General features: G+C 39.4%; 1 protein-coding gene across 9 annotated transcripts in view; it reads left to right on the forward strand.

Annotated features, from left to right (window-relative positions):
- The window catches only part of NETO1 (neuropilin and tolloid like 1), a 127,627-nt gene that overhangs the window by 53,863 nt on the left and 55,859 nt on the right, over window positions 1-17,905 (forward strand). For 8 of the 9 annotated variants that reach the window (XR_005529118.1, XM_039236401.1, XM_039236398.1 and 5 more), the window contains exons 5-6: window positions 13,890-13,931; window positions 14,050-14,177. The exons of the other annotated variant lie outside the window; for it this stretch is intronic. Coding sequence is in view for 7 of the 8 variants with exons in the window: in XM_039236401.1 (XP_039092332.1) it covers window positions 13,890-13,931; window positions 14,050-14,177 (170 nt within the window). In the remaining variant the exon portion in view is untranslated. The remainder of the gene's footprint in view (window positions 1-13,889; window positions 13,932-14,049; window positions 14,178-17,905) is intronic. 9 annotated transcript variants of the gene reach the window in all.

The following is a 17,905-nucleotide window of genomic DNA, read 5'->3' on the forward strand; positions in this document are numbered from 1 at the left end:
GTTCTTTGAGCCACCATTGGTAGTTTTCTTGAGGGCTTTCTGACCTCCACCCAGTACCCAGTTCTAAAGCAGAAAATGGAATTCTTTTTAACTGGAGGAGTAGCAATGTCCATTACCACCAGCAGTGGACGAGAGTTCTCATCCCACATCCTCACAAAAACTTGATGTTATCAATCTTAATCTATTTTTCTGATTAGCTATCTGTGTAATGGGATGACATAGTTGTTTTAATTGTTGTTCAATTGTTGATTGTCAATAAGATTAAGTAGCTTATATTATGTTTCCTGGACACCTGAATTTTTTCTTATGATAAAATACCCGTTCAGAACTTTTGCCCATTTTATATTATGTCGTCTCTCCCATACTGTCAGTCTGCAGATACTATGGATATTAGGATTTGAATAAGTGTTGATAATATCTTCTTGCACGTGTGATTCGGGTTGGCACTCACCTTCTCCATGCTGCATACATCATTCCAGTGTCTTGGATTCCATTGAACATAAATGTTTGTTCCTTTGAAGAAATTGCTTTCCTTTTTCTCTGGCTGTTTTAAATATATTCTGTCTCTCAAGAGCTTCTAAAACTCTGAATAATTGTCTCTTTAAATGTTGTATGCCTTCCATTTTCTTCTCTTCCTATAAACCTGATATGATTAGCGTCTCTCATTCTACCCTGTCTTTTACTCCCACCCAAAGGTGGAATTTGAGGTCATATGATGATTTTATTTTTAATTATTTTAGGAACTGCCAATGGTGTTTTCCATAGGCACTGTACCATTTTACCTTCTCACCAACAGTGAGAAAGAGATGCATGTTCTTCCCAACCTCCCTAACAATTGTCATTCCTATTTTATTGATATTAGCCATTCTAACGGTTTTGAGGTGATATCTCATTGTAGTTTTATTTGCTTTTCCCTGATGATTAATGTGTGATATTGAGCATCTTGTCATGTGTTTATTAGCAGTTTGGAGAAAAGTCTACTCAAGTCATTTGTCCATTTTTGAATCATGGGTTGTTGGGTTTTTTTGGTAGTGGTGTCACATTTTAGGACCTCTCTACACATTCTGGAGATTAGTTGCTTATCAGATACCTGCTTTGCAAATATTTGCTCTCATCCAGTGGGTTGATTTTTTATTCTGTTTATATTCTTTTGGTGCATAAAATTTTTCGAGTTTCATGAAGTCCAGTTTGTTTACTTTTTCTTTTGTTTCCTGTGCCTTTGGTATCATATCCAAGAAATCTTTGCCAAAGTCAATGTCATGAAGATTTTAACCAGTGTTTCCTTCTTACAGTTTTATAGGTTTAGGTCTTACATGGAGGCCTTTGGTATATTTTGAGTTAATTTTTGTACATGTTAGGTAAGGTACAAATCCACTCTTTGGCACATAAAGATCGAGTGTTCCCAGAACCAGTTGCTGAAAGGGCTGCCATTCCAACATTGAATGTCTTGGCACCATTGTCAAAACTCATTTGACCTTATATGAAAGGATTTCTTTCTTTCTTTTATGCCAGTTTAGCTCAAATATTATACACAAAGCACTGGAGGGAAGGAGTCTAAGGCAAAGAGACTGGCTAGGATTCTGATACCCTACGGTGATGTAGGCCAAGAGTAAGAAGACCATGGTAGATTGGAAAGGGAGATTAATAGTGAGACATTTTACAAAGAATAGTTGAGAGCTCTCGGTATTTTTTTGATGAAAACAAAAATGTGAAGGAGTCTAGTTAATTTTGTTTTAGAAGTTTTCAGCTCAGGTACTCAGGAGAAGTCTAGTGATTGGTAAAAATGAAAAGTCTAGAGAAATAAAATTGATAGGATCTCCCATTAATTACACTCTGATTAAACAAGAGAGACCTAATTCTCTCCTTTCAGCTTAAAAATTAGGATATTGGTTTATATTGTGTTGGGCCCTTACTTTGCAGAAACTTTGCATCATTTTCACACTTCTTAATGTAATAACTTTAGGCACTTTTATATTTGACTGGCAGGAACATGAGCAAAGGGAGTGCACATTTAGGAAGTGTCTCAATAAACAGACAAGTCTTTAACTACAGTCTCAGGGCAAACTAAGCATTTCAAGTTTTGGTAACATAGCATCAGTTTTACAACTACACAAACATTTTTTAAATGCCAATGGAAACAGATGTCGGTAAAGCATTCTTATAAGTTCTAAAACTTAAATTTCAATGGACACATTGAGTTCTATTTGATATAGGCTGGAAACCTGTTTTTTAATTTTTTGTAATCTTTTATTTATTTTTCAGAGAGAGACAGAGCATGAGCAGGGAGGAGCGGGGGGTGGGGTGGGGGAGGCGGAGAATCTGAAGCAGGCTCCAGGCTCTGAGTTGTCAGCACAGAGCCAGTGCAGAGCTTGAACTCACAAACTGTGAGGTCATGGCCTGAGCCTAAGTCAGACGCTTAACCGAGCCACCCAGGTGCCCCTGGACACGTGTTTGATTCTTGAAATCCTAAGATAAGAGATTTGGGTCCAAGTGGACCTTGACAGCCCAGCTCTGTCTGGAGCTCCCACGTCTATAATTCTACCCAGACCCCAACATTTCGAGAAATAATTCTTTCTCAGAGGCAGGGGAATTTAAGAAGTTATAGCCTAACTTTCTTAACATGTGGTTCAAAACTACTGTTGACTGATCACTTGTGTTCTCAAAGGAAATGCTCATTAAAAAACACTGGTTTCACATGTTTGCACGTATAGGAGGATTAGGAGGAACTTAACGGAGGACTGTTGGGGGGGAGGAGACGGGGGGGAGAGGGAGGGAGACAAACCATGAGAGACTCTTGAATGCTGAGAACAAACAGGACTGATGGGGGTGGGGAGGAGGGGAAGGGGGGTGATGGGCATGGAGGAGGGCACTTGTGGGGGTGAGCACTGGGTGTTATATGGAAACCAGCTTGACAATAAACTATTAAAAAACAAACAAAAAAACCCCCCAAAAACCAAACCAAAAAACCCCACTGGTTTCAGCCACTCATTCCAACCTTAGGAATTGCTTGGGGCACTTGGGTGGCTCAGTTGGTTAAGCGTCTGACTTCGGCTCAGGTCATGATCTCATGGTTCATGGGTTTGAGCCCCTGCATCAGGTTCTTTGTTGACAGCTCAGAGTCTGGAGCCTCCTTCAGATTCTGTGTCTCCCTCTCTCTCTGGCCCTCTCCTACTCATGCTCTGTTTCTTTCTGTCTCAAAAATAAATAGACTATAAAAAATTAAAAAAAAAAAAAAAGAATTGCTGTGATATTGGAGAAATTAGTCCCAGGGACAAAAAGAAATGCTAGAAATGCCGATGAAATGATTCTGGGGTTTTGTTTTTGTAATTCTTTAATGCGCCTATACTTAAATGGACCAAAGTTTCCTGCTAGTGGGAGAAGGAAGTGCACAGTGGGCTCTGGCTCTCTAGTTCTCAGACAGGTGCATGCATCTGGAAGTCTTCTGAGATCTCCAGCTGTGATACTAGGTATAGTGCTTTGGTAAATGGATTCACACATATTCGGATGAACTCAATTCTACCATTATCTAACATCAGGGTGTAAATTCTGAGCTAAATGGCCATAAAAGGGCTTTTCATACCGCATATATGCTGTTATATGTTAAAGGAAAACTGGATGTGTAGGCATTTACCAGGCATCAGTACTTATTTTGATATTTGTAAATATGCATTAAGAACTACATTATGAATTCTTCTGAGGGATTTTCCGTCTGACCTCAGGCATCTGAGGAATTGAAATTAAATCTTCATGAGCACCAAGGTTAGATGCTTTCTAATAGGAATAAGTGCAATATGCAGAATAGACAGTGAGGTTACAACAGTGGAATTTGATTGGTAAATAATGGTTTTAGAGCAATAATATTATTTTTGTCATGTTTTTAAAAGTTTTAGAAAATTTCGGTATTTTTATATCCATTTACCACCCAGGAGCTAAAATTCTGAAGGGCACATGGATGGCATAATTTACAGAGCATTTTAGACAGTCTCTCTTTCTCATCCATTATCTAGCTCATTTTCCTAAGTTCTCTGCTTTGTACCCAGCCCAGTTGACAGTTTAACCCTAATTTATTAGAAAGGAGGCAATTGACACCTTGGAAAGTAGAATTCTATCTGTAATCGGTGCTACCTAACATAAGTTCAGGATCATTCAATGTTTCTCGTGAATTCTTCCTCAAGAAATTTATATTTGACCTCCTTTTTGATGTTTTGTATGTTTTAGTTTTGCTTTTAGGGCCATTTTCTTTAACATAATATTGTTTCAGAAGGTTTTTCTTTCATTTTTCATTGCTTGACTGAAAAGTCATTTTGTGTCCTCATCTCAGTCATTCCACACAGTTCTGCATTGTGCACACATGGCTTTTATCAAAAGTGTGCGGCTGGATTTTGTGGGTTCGAAGAGTAGAAGGATGGCCAGAGTTCAGTGATTCTGACCTTGGTCAATGGAGATGAGAGTTGTGGGTTAAAATTAGGACACGCTTGATTTCGAAGATAGAACATAGTAACTTCAACTCTTCATCCAGATAGGCGGGAATTTGTGCTGTCTGTGTCATTCCATGTGCGTGTTCAGGACTGATCAAGAGACGCATCACGCATGCTCTCATGACCATCTACTAGCAGGGCCAGCACTTGGCACTTCCCATTTGTTCTCTTCCCCCCCCCCCCCCCCCCAGCCCCATGACGGCCCCACTTGCCTGTGTGCACTGCTAGCACCTGGCATCAAAACTCCACAGTCTTTGCCAAGGGCACCAACACAGGACACTCCCACAGTCTCCAATTAGGGGCCATTCCGGCTCCGTTTAGAACCAGCTAAGGCTCATCAGACCCACTGGAAGCCCAAAAGGTCTTGTCTTGAAGCAAATGTGCATGGCTGGCACGGCTTTGTGATGCCCGTGGTGCATTTAGTTAGCTGTCACTCACAAGGCGTTCTCATGATACTTCTTTGATATTTTTAAATTGGGAAAATAGAATTTCTTGTTTTACACACACACACACACACACACACACTCTTTCATTTTCCATAACAATTTGTTTAGGTTACAACGACACACTGGGATAAAAGAGGCTGGTGCAAGGATAATGCGTTCCCTAGAATGCCCCCCCCCCGACCTTGCGATGCCACCCCCACGTTCCACTGTTGGCCTATCAGAGCCAGGAGCATCTGACTCCTCACAAGCCGAGTGCCACACTTGCTAGCCCCGTCCCCAACTCTCTGTTGGCCCTCAACATGCCATTTCCTGCTCTCTCCCTTCTGGGTAGGAAACTTCCGTGGCAAGTGCCATACTACCTGCTACAGTATGTGCTTTAAACTCTTCTATGGTCAAGAACTCTGCCCCTCCAAGATTACTATGAAATGACACTTTTTTTGGTAAGAAAGTTCTTTTATTTCCGTAGAGTTGACACACAAGGTTACATCGGTTTCCCAGGTACAACCCAGTGACTCCACTTCTGTATCCGCTGTGCTGAGCTCACCCTCATTGTAGCTACCGTCTGTCACCATACGATGCTGTTACGGTATCTTTCACTATGTTCTCTATGCTGCAGCTTTTGTTCCTGTGACTTGTTCACTCCATAACTGGAAGCCTGTCCCCCGCTATGTGCACAGAGGAACATGGCTGCGTGTTGGGAAAGTGGTAAATGTGAAGGAACTGAGAGAAAGAAGAGGGCATTGGGGGTGTTCATTTGCTGGGAGCATGAGCATCAGTCGTGCCAGCAAGAAATGCCCTATTAAAGCAGGTCTATGAAAAAGATAGCTCACAAGAGGGACTCATTTATTTGAGGTTTCGTGTCATTTAGGATGTACTTAGCTGGATGAGTGAATCCGGGGTTCTGAGAGAACTTGGAGGGCAGGTGTGGCTAATACTCAAAAACTTGCCTTGTTTCCCTTACATTCAATATGCAAACACCAGACATCAGTTTTGACCAATTTTAGTTTTTTTAAAATTGTCTTTATTACTCTTTTGCTCTTCTGGTGATTCTTCTTCTCTTCTTCCTGCAGGTTTTTTTTTTCTTTATTCTGTATGGTAGATACATTTCCCCCCATAGAACAATATTGTTATCTTGTGACTATCTATCAAAAACAAACATTGTAAAAGCCTGTTTAATGAAAGCAGAAGCAAAATTCTTTGCATACATTTTATAAGGAAGAGTTATATCTCCTCAATTTATTTAAAACTGTGAATACAAGCATCATGAGAAAGCTTTCTATATCACAGCTAAATAAATAAAATGAGGAAACAAAACCTCTGTACAAGCCAGACGAATATCAATAATATACTAAAGGGCTTGGAAACTTCCTTCATGAAATTCTTTAGGTTTTGATTTCTAAATCCCGTATAGGAGAAAATTTTATGTTAAGCCGGAAGTCATGATACCAACATGTGCCAACATTAAATCCCTTGGGAAGAGAAACTCTGTGAAGCTGTAACTGCCAGCCTCACATTTATCGATAACTGTAACCTTGGAAAATGCTTAAAATATTATATTCTGAATTTTATGTTAAAGCAATGTTGCTTCTAGACAAGAGTGAAAGAAATAAGATTATTGAAATAATATGTTGATGTAAGCTATTTTAGTGCTGCACTGTCAAGATTTTTTGCAATTGCTTTTAAAAACAGCATCTTAAATTCAGTTAACGGATTGCAAAAGCTACAAAGTCAGTGTTTTTCAATCTGGAGGAGGAAGCAGGGAGCCAGCGTTGAGATGCGTCACAGACAAGGGGAAAAGGGTGGCTACAGTGAGATGGCCATTGGAATGGCAGATAGTTTCCATGCAAGAGCTGATTGAGATATTACAAGACTTTCCAAAGTAAATAGACATGAGAAGTGGAGACATTATACAGTTTATGACATAATTCAGGATGTGTGAGATTGTGGAAGTTTGAGGGGAATATTGATTACCTTTCGCTAAGATGAGCCTGTTGGGTAGTTGAGCTGTGCCTTGCAAAGATATCAAAGTATCGAAGTTGCGTTTTATAATCAGAGGGTTTTGCAATTACAGTTACATGGCCAGGTTGGGCAATTACAGTTTCCCATAAACTGCTGTCTGAGGAATACCACTGTACTTTGTGATATAGTGGTGTACATGAGCTGTAAAAGGCCTAGACCAGCCACATTTTCAGTTAAGGAAATGTAAGCGCAGAGATATTTAATGATCAGTTCAATGTTGTAGGTTAGCTATAAAGCTGTTCAGGTTTTAGATCAAAACAAGTTGCATTTTTCTAAAGTAATTGAACCTCCATTTTGTTCATTTACAACATGAAGATGCCTCTGATTGGATTCAGTTATAGTCTAATCAGAGAAATATTAATTTACTGAAAGTCATCTACAATATGGCTAGCGTTGTGGACAATCCTTTCAAATGTGAAATAAATGCATTGCATGGTCCTGAGTTAATAAATTGCAACTTTGAGTTTTGTTGCAAGAAGGCGTTTACCCATGACACAAAGGTGGGGTTGGCTAGGGCAGAAGTCCTGCGATATTTTGGTCTTAAAACCTCTATACCTCTGTCCTCTCCGGAAACACTGAAGATCTCAAAGGGCATTCACTTATATGGTTGTATCATTCAATTCTCAGTACATTAGACATTCCAGGTAATAGCATTTTAAAAAACTATTTATTAATTCATAAAAATTACACTAATAAACCTATTATGTGTTATCAAAAAAGCATTTTTAAAAGCATTGATTGATATGAAAATATTAATATATATTAAAATAATTCAAAGGATTATATTGCTTTATATTTTTGGAATTCTATTTAATATCTGGCTTATTAGAAGACACCTAGATTCTCATATCGACTTCATTAAATGTGTTGCATTGTATCCTTATGGTTGAAGTATATGAAGAAAATTCAGCCTCACGAGATAATGTTGTTGAAAAAGAGAAGACTGTTTTCTCAGGCTTTTCAGATAGATACCACCTCACACCTCAAAAAGTAATAGCCTCTTAAAGGTTAGTTGCAGTGAGGAATGTGAAACTATATCAATGACTTTTTTTTTTGTATTCTGTTACATTAACATCTATCTATGGCTCTTTTACCCATGCACGATTTTTTAACATTTGACAGTTATTGGATCACTCTTAAACAATCTTCCAAATGTTGACCCGTTTCATTATTGCACACCAAAAGTCATATTTGTTCATTTAATCAATCATCACTGTTAAAAATGCAATAAGTATTGAGAAGCCATCAGATGCACAGTGACGGAGATGATTTTCTTTGCTGGAAGCTTGAATTTTTATCATTGGCAGCAAATATTATCAGTTGTTTTCCTTAAAGTCAACAGATGCACTATGTTCTTTCTGCCAAAAAAAAAAAGGCACCTAAAATTTTAGAATTAAAAAAGTGGTAATTTTTAGTGCTTTATCAAGGAGATTTTTAAATAAAATGGTTCTTAGTCCACACCAATGCATGAAGATGCACTATACAAAGAATACCAATGCTGTGGTTTGGTGCCATTATCTTGAATCGTGTGAAGGCATCAGAAGTTTTATTTACCATTGCTTTTGCAACGTCAATGCAAATGTCAACACAGATGTTCCAGCAGAACTCCGAACATTCAAAAGTTTGCTAACAATTTGAATATTTCGGCACGACTTGCATTTGTTGCCAAGCAGCCAGTTAGGAGGTCTTCGGTGACTGGTTCTCACCGACACTGGATGCATTTGAGCAAGAGCAGCAAACTCAGCCATGTCGGAACATTTGCGTGTTACACAGAAGTAAAATTCTGCAGACCAGATATTAACTCTTTCTTCTTGTGTGATGCTAAAACTTTCCATCACCAAGTACTATATGGTTAGAAGAAGCAGAATCTGCTGCTTTCTTTCTCTGCTGAGTACTGAGCCGGTAGACATTCAGCAAGGGCAGCTTTGCGTTGTTTTATCAGTCTCTCATCTCTTGCATGAGCTGTTCCTGCCAATGCCAGACAATAACTTCCTTTGCAAGATGCTTCAGGGCCTTTATAACTTTTAGTTTCAGAAGTGTGTTAAAAGATTTTTTACCTTTTGAAAAGCTAGTTAGGTCTACATTTAAAATATTCACGGGGCGCCTAGATGTCCTAGTCGGTTAAGTGTTCCACTTCGGCTCAGGTCATGATCTCATGGTTTGTGAGTTTGAGTCCCATGTCGGGCTCTGTGCTGACAGCTTAGCGCCTGAAGCCTGCTTCAGATTCTGTGTCTCCTTCTCTCTCTGCCCCTTCCTGGCTCTGTGTCTCTCTATCAAAAATAAATAAATGTTTAAAAAATTAAAATATTCAATACTTTTTAAAGCAGTTATTGATCTCAAAATAATGTTGCAGTCAAACTGCCATGATAAAATTGCCAGACAATATTTTCCTGCCTCAATCACAATAAAAGAAATGATTCACATGTATGAAGCTGAAGGAATGATGGCCTTTGTCATATTTTCATTTATTATGTACAGGTCTCCCATTTAATTTGGAGTGAATTTCTCCTCTTCATGAGTAAGAGATCTCTTTGAAATATTAGTGTCATTCTTTTCTCCAGTTTTAGACGTAGACCGTGTAATGGTGGTGGAGAAAGTGAGCCTTTCAGTCTCCTTCATCTCCGGCAGATGTCCCGCCTCACAGGAAGAATATATTACGAATATATTTCTTTTATCTCAAGGGGAATATTATTTAATTTCATAATATTTATACATTTAGATAGAATTTTTAAAATTAAAAAATTAAATATTTTATGTATACATGTAATTATAATATAAGACAGAAAATGTACTAAATTTTAGTTGTATTTCCATATGTGTTCAAGACGTCATTCTAGATTTCAAAACAACAATATATTAGACACAATTGAGATAGGTTGCAGAGATTACAGCAGGGAAAATTAAAGCAAGCCAAATAAAATCATTGAGAATAACCTGGATTAAGCTCTGGAAATGTACATTTATAGCCTAAACCCACTACCTTAGAGTATTCTTAAAAACACAAGCAGATATTTTAGTAATCATAATAGTGATGATGTCATCAAATCTCGTGTCTGGAAACTCAGCCTTACATTCCCGAGAACTGAGAATGTGAAAAGATAACATTTTAGTAGTATTATGAACATAATTTGATCTTTGCGGTAGCATAAAAAAATCGAAAATCTCAGTGTTGTCAGGTAACTGAAGTTAATTCTTGCTTCTGTAGTCTACTCAGAGTCAGGGAGGAAGCAGGCTCCACATACTCATTGAGGAGCTGCAGCGGGTGGAGTTCTGCATCTTAGTGTGTGGCTACTGAGGTGGACCATGGAAGACAGGAGGAGGGAATGGAGAATTTGTTCAAGTAGTTATTCTGAGCTCAGGCTTCACGTGAAGTTCGGCCATTTTGTCCACCTTTCATTGGTGAACTTGGTTCCACAGCTACCCAAAACTGCAAGGGAGGGTGGGGGAATGGAGTCAGCTGGGTTCCCAGAAAGAGACTTGGGTTTGGTTTATTAGAGATTATTCTCTAACATAAAGTCTAATTTGATAATTTACTGTGAGAGCCTCTGAGTTGGAAAGGCGTAGTTATATGTGTGGCAAATACGTCAGCAATATAAGCAAATCCACCTCCTATAAAGTAACTACTTTTATGTACACAAAGAAATACGTTAAGTTCAGTAATATTTATGGGGCACCCACTATGTTCAAGCAATATTCTAGGTCTTGGAGAGAGAGGAACAACAGACAGAAAGTCCCTCATAGAGTCTGGTGGGAGAAGATGGCCAATAGAAATGTAAACAAATAGAAGTGCTTGGGTGGTTCAGTAAGTTAAGCCTCTGACTCTTGATTTAGGCTCAGGTCATGATCTCAAGGTTCCTGAGTTCAAGGCCCACATCGGGCTCTAAACTAACAGCACAGAGCCTGCTCGAGATTGTTTCCCTCTCTCTCTGCCTCTCCCCCGCTTGTTCTCTATCTCTCTTTCAAAATAAATTTTAAAAAGCTTTAAAAAAATGAAAAGTAAGCAAGTAGTAAAACAATCGTGGATTTTGATAAAAGCAGTCATGAAGGGAGAAGAGAAAGTGAGAGGCAAGGCTACTTTAGAGAGGCTCATCCAGAAGGCCTTTTTGAGAAAACAATACTCCAGTCATGAGACGAGGAGGGAGAAAGATCCACCCCCGGGAGGCAGGACAGGCAGAGAAGAGAGAGTCATCACGTCACGTTCTTGGAGGAGCAGGAAGTGGTGATGTGTTTTGAGAGGAGACAGCAAAGTCAAGAGCAGGTAGTGCACTGGGCCAGGGGGTCAGGGGCAAGAGCACATGGAGAATTACAGTCCTTTAAAAAGAGCTGTGGTTTTATTCTACGGGCAGTGGAAATCCAGGTGAGTAAGATGATTTGATTCATAGTTTTCAAAGTTTATTTGGGTTTCTTAGTGGCGAACAGATTTGGGCAGATCCAGGGTAAAAGAGGGCTTACCAAATCCGGCTTCATTGGGAATGACATATTTCTGCATGGCAGTTTCTGTCATTGCCCCAAACAACCTGGGCCCAAAGACTCAATCTAGGTCATGGGGGCCATCTGTTATTGTAGCTCTGATATTACTGGTGGCTAACTCAAAAAAAAAGTGTAGAAACAGTTTTTTCCTAAAGTTTTTTTCTCTCCCCTCTACATTTTTGTAACCATCCGTGCTCTCACCATTAATACAAAGACAGAAAATAAATTTTCAACTCCCAGAGCTGGCATTTCTCTCAACGTTGTCTGGCATGAGTTATCAAAATGACAAATGTTAGCCTTCAAACCTGAAAATGCATAACCAACTGCGTTTCCACAAGAATCATAAGAACAGCCATGCAGGGCTGAAACATTCCAATCAATGATGATGATTATTAAGCATATGCAAAATAGTAAAAAGGATATAATGAGTAATGAATAATAAGGAATCTGGATAACTGAGGTGGGCCAGCTTGGTGTAAAAATAAGGAAAAATATTTGCTCTCTTCAATACCAAGAATACAGCTTCCTGGTGACAACCAATCTGAGTAATTCTGTACAAAACATAGCCCTTTTGTGGTACACAATGTGTATTTAATAAATATACATTTTTAAAGAATAACTATCCATTAATTTAGATGAAGGGGAAAAATGTACTTGCGGGGATCGTGACCCAAGCTGACTTGTCATTTCTGCTTCTTTCATGGAGATTGGATACAAATACTTCTTCCTCCCACCTTTCCTCTCTCTTTTTCTTTCTTTTCTCCTTCCTTCCCTCCCTTCTTTCCTTCCCTTTCTCTGTTTTTCCCTTTCTTTCTTCTAAAAGGTAAGATAACTGTTTTCAATGTAATTATACAAAGGAATTTGTATCTTGATTCAAGATGTATTAACACCTTATAATTGTGTTCTACAATAAAGTATGTCTAACTCGTTGACCTAACTAAATTGTAGCCTGGCGAACTCAGGCGTTTTAGTTTTAACATACCAGTATGCGTTACTGTTAAATAAAATTAGAAAAAAGAACTGTAATGAAGATAAGTACGGTAAGATAGGCAGCCTGAAGCCATGGGCTTGGTGTATCCAAGCATAGGGACGTACATGGAAGCACCTTTGGTTACACACAGACACCTATGCACACACAGTCTTGATATCCGGAAATAATTGCTTCCAGAGAGTGCTGCCCTTTCGTATTTCAGTCCTAGACTGCTGATGAGCAGTGTCTCACAATATCTTCCTAACTTTATAAGATTTTTAGTTTATAGTCAATACCATAGTAGCAAAAAGAAATTAAATGTCGAAGTCACCTTTTAAATTGGATACCGTGTGTCCCCAAGAAAAATCATAGCCATTGATGCCTTTACCCACAAGTTAAGGAAAATCCAACTCAATGTAACTGAGATTCTAAGGACGTACACTGTTGCAAAACGCAGAAGACCCAGAGAAGTGTGACTAGAGTAGTTGAAGAGGGTGGGCCAGTGAGACCCATAAGGACTCAGGGTTCTCCATGCTCCAGTCTGCTCAGTGTTACGAGCTCACATCCTCTCATGTTAGCGCCTGTCAACATCATAAGCTGACCACTGTGCATGATTCCCAAAGGTGCCCCATACAAACCGGACCGTGATGTGAGCCAGAAAACTGGATGCACCCTGTTTGTTTTTAGTCGCAAAGAAACCTTTCTCAGAGGCCCTCCAAGAGGCTCACCGTTTTATTTCACTGGTTGCGTACTGACCTCAAAATCAACTTTAGGCAATGGAATCAACACTGCCGTGTTTGGCTTCTAATAAGTAGGGGTTTCTGAGGCTCGTGGTAAATCAAGCTTCCCCCAGGTACGTGAGCAGACAAGGACACATGCCTGGACCTGGGACCTGGGGTGAGGGGAAGGGCAGGGGGAGAGCTGGAGTTGAGGAGGCACAGCAGGATACTGACGGGACGCTTTGGAAGCCAACATGGAATAAAGAGGGAAGAGGGCGGCTGGAAACAAGATGCCGGCGTTCTGCTGGGGGAGAGAGGCCCTCGGTGTCACAGCCTAACTCTGAGCTTCCAGTATTTCAATGGCAATGAGCTTTGTGTCTCAACAATTTACAGAATCTGTTAAATCGGGCAAAATGATTGCATGTGTCATAGATGGATGTTTACTCAAAGCCTGACTTACCTATGGATCCGTTTTTCCAAAAACAACCAGTGTCCGATTATGGAGTCAGAGACAATGAGCAATGTTTTCATTTGCTGATTACATGGAGAGTGGCGTTGGCAAGTTTGTAAAAATGGCCTCTTGTATATTGATGAAAACCCTGTGGTAGTAGGTCTGTTTTATAAATTAATATTTCAGTCTTGCCCTTATGCAGGTTTTATTCAGCCACTTCATTTCTCTTAATATATTTTTTGGCAGATTCCGGAATAATTTAATGGTATATTACTCAACATCGTTTTAAGTAACAAATGCAGAATAAGACTAATTATCTTTTTCTCGATTTTTAAGATCCTGACTTTAAGGACCTTGGAGTTTTGAAACCATTACCAGGTTGGTAAAATAGATATTCAATAATGTTCGGAGGTCTCTGTTTTCTGCTCTGAAATGTACTTTTGGTTTATTATTCAAGCTCCATTTCTGTATGTTTGTTTGGCATTTCGTTATTTAGCATGTGAGTTTGAGATGGGCGGTCCTGAAGGAATTGTGGAGTCTATACAGATTATGAAGGAAGGCAAAGCTTCTGCTAGCGAGGCCGTGGATTGCAAGTGGTACATCCGGGCACCTCCACGATCCAAGGTCAGTCTTAAGGTGAAAACAGATTCCACAGTCAACTTGGGGAGTGTCTGGCGCTCACATTGCTTTGAACCCACCGGATGTGCTTAGTAGGTTTCAGAGTGCAATCATAAGCTGTCATTTTATCTTGGTTTTGAAGTGCAACTTGTCTTTCCCCATCCAAGGAGACTTTCGATGTCATAAATAATACTGAAGTGGTCATTTGGTCACCTGGACCAGAGACCGTAATGTAACTCCCCCTCTGCTGACAAATGGACTGAAATGCTATCTGTAAGCTAAGATTCTAAGTATAGTTACAGTTTTTCTCTTACTGTTAGTATCTGTACTTGGTTCTTGTTTTAACCTAAAATCATATCTTTGGAAGAAATGGTCCAGGGCTTGTAAAATCACGTATCCCTGGCATATAAAATATCACATGATAAGACTGGGGGACTGTGCCCGTGCAAAGAGACCAGCCAGGACTTCACTGCCTATTACGCTCCTTTCGATTGTCGTTATGGAAAAGTATTGGTCAAACATTACCAAGTCCTCCGATTTTTTCGTAATGTGGCAGGAGTCGGGACTTTATGTAGATTACCTTGAGTTTTAAATGCTGGCAATATGTTTTTTAAATTGTTAATGTATATGTTATGAAGTAAGTATATTAGAGGTCAGATTCAAACCCAGGCCACTATCGTGGAAACACTTCTTTAGAACAATCATATCTCTCTTACTGTTAAGATACGAAGAAATAGTGGAGATAATTTTATGTCAATCACTATCCTACGTGGAGAATGTCGATTATTTGCTTATCCCCGTTCTCTTTATTATTATTCCTCAGTTATATAGTTTCAACAAAGCATTATTAATTTATTAGGTTTGTAGTTGACTATTTATTGAGCTTGAAACAGTTTGTTGTTTAATTAATAGATTTAGCGGCTCTGGAAAGTGCTTGCATCATGCTGGAGAAATAAGAAAAACATGTTGGCAGCTGTCCGCATGCTTTTGGTTTAATTCTTAGACAAATCTGTAAGCAAATAATCCAGGGAATAAGACAGGGTCCTTGAGACATTTATAAGGTGTAGTGGAGAGAGGAAGAAGTGCGTGTACACCTGGGAAGGTCAGTGAAATGTGGGATCAAATTCAGCCAGGGCATCTGCTGAATCTTAATGAAAAACAGTGTTGTATCCCATAGTCGGGGTGGAGCATTCTCTAGGTAGAGGGAAGAGCCATCAGGGTTACAGAATCATGAGACGGTGAGCTTTTTTAGGAATTAAGTCACTGAATATGACCCAATGAAACATGAGCATGGAGGCGGACCGTGAGTCTTTAAGTCAAAGGGGTCTCCAGGTGCCCTAAAGAACCCGGATTCACCCTGTTAGCATTAGGGATACCTGGAGGAGTGTGAAGCAGGAAAATGATGTGATCAGATTTGCATTCTGGAAAAGTCACTTTTCCCTGTGAAGTAGTGACAGACGAGCGAACACTGCAGGCAGAAGACTCAGTAGGAGAATGTGGCAGTGATCCCCACAGTGGAGGTGATCCCCACGGTGGAGGTGATCCCCACGGTGGAGCCTGGTTGTGATGGTAGACAGGTGGAGGAAGTAGTCACGATGGAGAGAGGAGAATTTGGTGACTGGCTATTCAAGAAGAGGGGGAAATAGAGCCATCTTTGAGGACATTGGTATCTCAGGAAGTTTGGTGGCTTTCCTCACTTGACTCTGCCGTGAATGTGTTTCTGGGGTCCGCATACAATGTGGAAGTGGGCGCTCACTCCCCAGACTTCCGGTTACAGAGATTCAGAGCAGTGCTCCGCTCTAGTCTTTCCACTGGCAGGTCTCTGCATTTGTACAAATCTTTGAAAACTTTTATTGTGTTATGAAGAAAGACACAGTGATTCCTCCTTTAATAAAAAAAAAAAAATCAAAGGCTGTTCGTGACATAAAAGCCAACCCACTCCCTGAATTTTAAGAGAGCTAGATTGCTCTCTTACGTAATCTGTGGGTTCACATGCAAGTGCTCATCGTTTTCCTTAAAGTCTATGAATGAAAGATTAGAACATTTTTTTTTCCAGCTGGAAACGTTTGAGCCCCATCTCATTGTTGTGACCGACATCTTTGTCCCTTGGGTGTCAAAGAGAGGGTTTTCATGGGAGTGTAAACACACATTGTTTTTTCTTTCCCCCAGCTGGTAAATAGGCTGTCTTTTGTACAATTCCAGAGCAACAATCCCCAGTGTACCTGTCTGTTACAGAATTTGGCATTCTGTGACCCAAAGGGGAAGCTGCCTGCAGAGTTAGACAAAGATGACTCTATTGTGACAGGCTTTCTCTGTGAAATTAAAGGTTATAGGATAGGAAGTGGCTTTGAATAACTGTGGAGAAAAGCAAGAACTGAATATGACTGCCTATGTGGGCTTTCTATTTTTGTGGAGTTCCTGGCAGCTTATGAGACTAGACTATCAAAGCACAAGTTAAACTTGAAGTGGCTCGTGGTGAATGTTTGAATGATAACTGGGGATTGAAACATATTTGCACAATGCAGGAGCTGAATAGCCCACTGGGGTTCAATTAAAATTTATATCAAATATTTATATTGCTTCTCAGACTTTTTGACAAATAGAAAATAGTAATACAGATGAGCACCTTTAATTAGAAGGCGATTGGTCCAGATTTCTTAGAGTTTGGCATGCTAGAGCCAGAAAGAACACTGGAAATCTGCTATTGATTAGCTCCATTAAAGATGAATAAGCTGAAGTCTTATCTGGGTTAATAGTGGATTGCAGAGGTGTCTCTCTACAGGTTCTAGAGCAAGGGTGGTGGAGGGGTGTTACGGCTTCCGGTTCTGGATCCGGTACAGGAAAGAGCCAACAGGAAGGAATTTTGGGTGATCCTATCATGGTAACTATTTGAATGTTAATTCCTTGAAGGCTGGGGCTTATTTATCTCTAGATACTTAGTACCGAGCAAAATGACTGTCATTCAGTTAAAACTCAGAATAAAACAACAAACGGAGGTATATCTAGAAAACTAGACATGGTAGCTATCTTCAGACATTTAAAGGACTGCCACAGGACAGAGGAACAGAACAGTAAGGGTTAATCTGCAGTGCTTCAAGTACTATAATTTATTTGCTCAAAACTGGAAAAGTAATAGCTTTTGATTCAATATAAAGAGAGTTTCTGGTTTTTGTTTTAATAATGGAGCTGTCCCAAATGAAATCAATAAGAAGAATCCATATAAAGTTTAGCAGAAATTCTGTACGATAATTTTAAAGTCAGGTAATTTTTTGACAGAGATAATATTAAACTCCTTTTAAGACCAAAACCTGATGAGTCGTTAAGAAGTGTCCAGATGTTTGGTTTATTAGTACAGAGCTAAGGTGAGATTTCCATATCTCGACTCCCAGCCTGGTGCAATGTCAAAAAACCACACTGTTTGGGGGGAAATTGTCAAATTTGTTAAGATAGGAAAAGAGATAAGTCAAACACTTAAAAAAGTACAGAAGTGAAGATAATTAACTTAATGATTAAGGTGTCGGGATAATAAAGCTCTAGATTTTAGTAATTACCCATCATTTAAAACTTCACATTGATTTTTAAGGTGTTGTCACTTGATTCAAAAATGTTTTGAATCAAATTAGCATTAAATAAACAGGAAAACTTGACAAATATGGTAAGTCAATATTTGATAGTGAAGTTGTTTTAATTATATGATGAACTTAATTGTAGGCAGAATCTTAGATAGGACACCC

This window comes from Hyaena hyaena, unplaced genomic scaffold, assembly GCF_003009895.1.
Source record: "Hyaena hyaena isolate Hyena2069 unplaced genomic scaffold, ASM300989v1 scaffold_110, whole genome shotgun sequence".
NCBI classification, from domain to species: domain Eukaryota; kingdom Metazoa; phylum Chordata; class Mammalia; order Carnivora; family Hyaenidae; genus Hyaena; species Hyaena hyaena.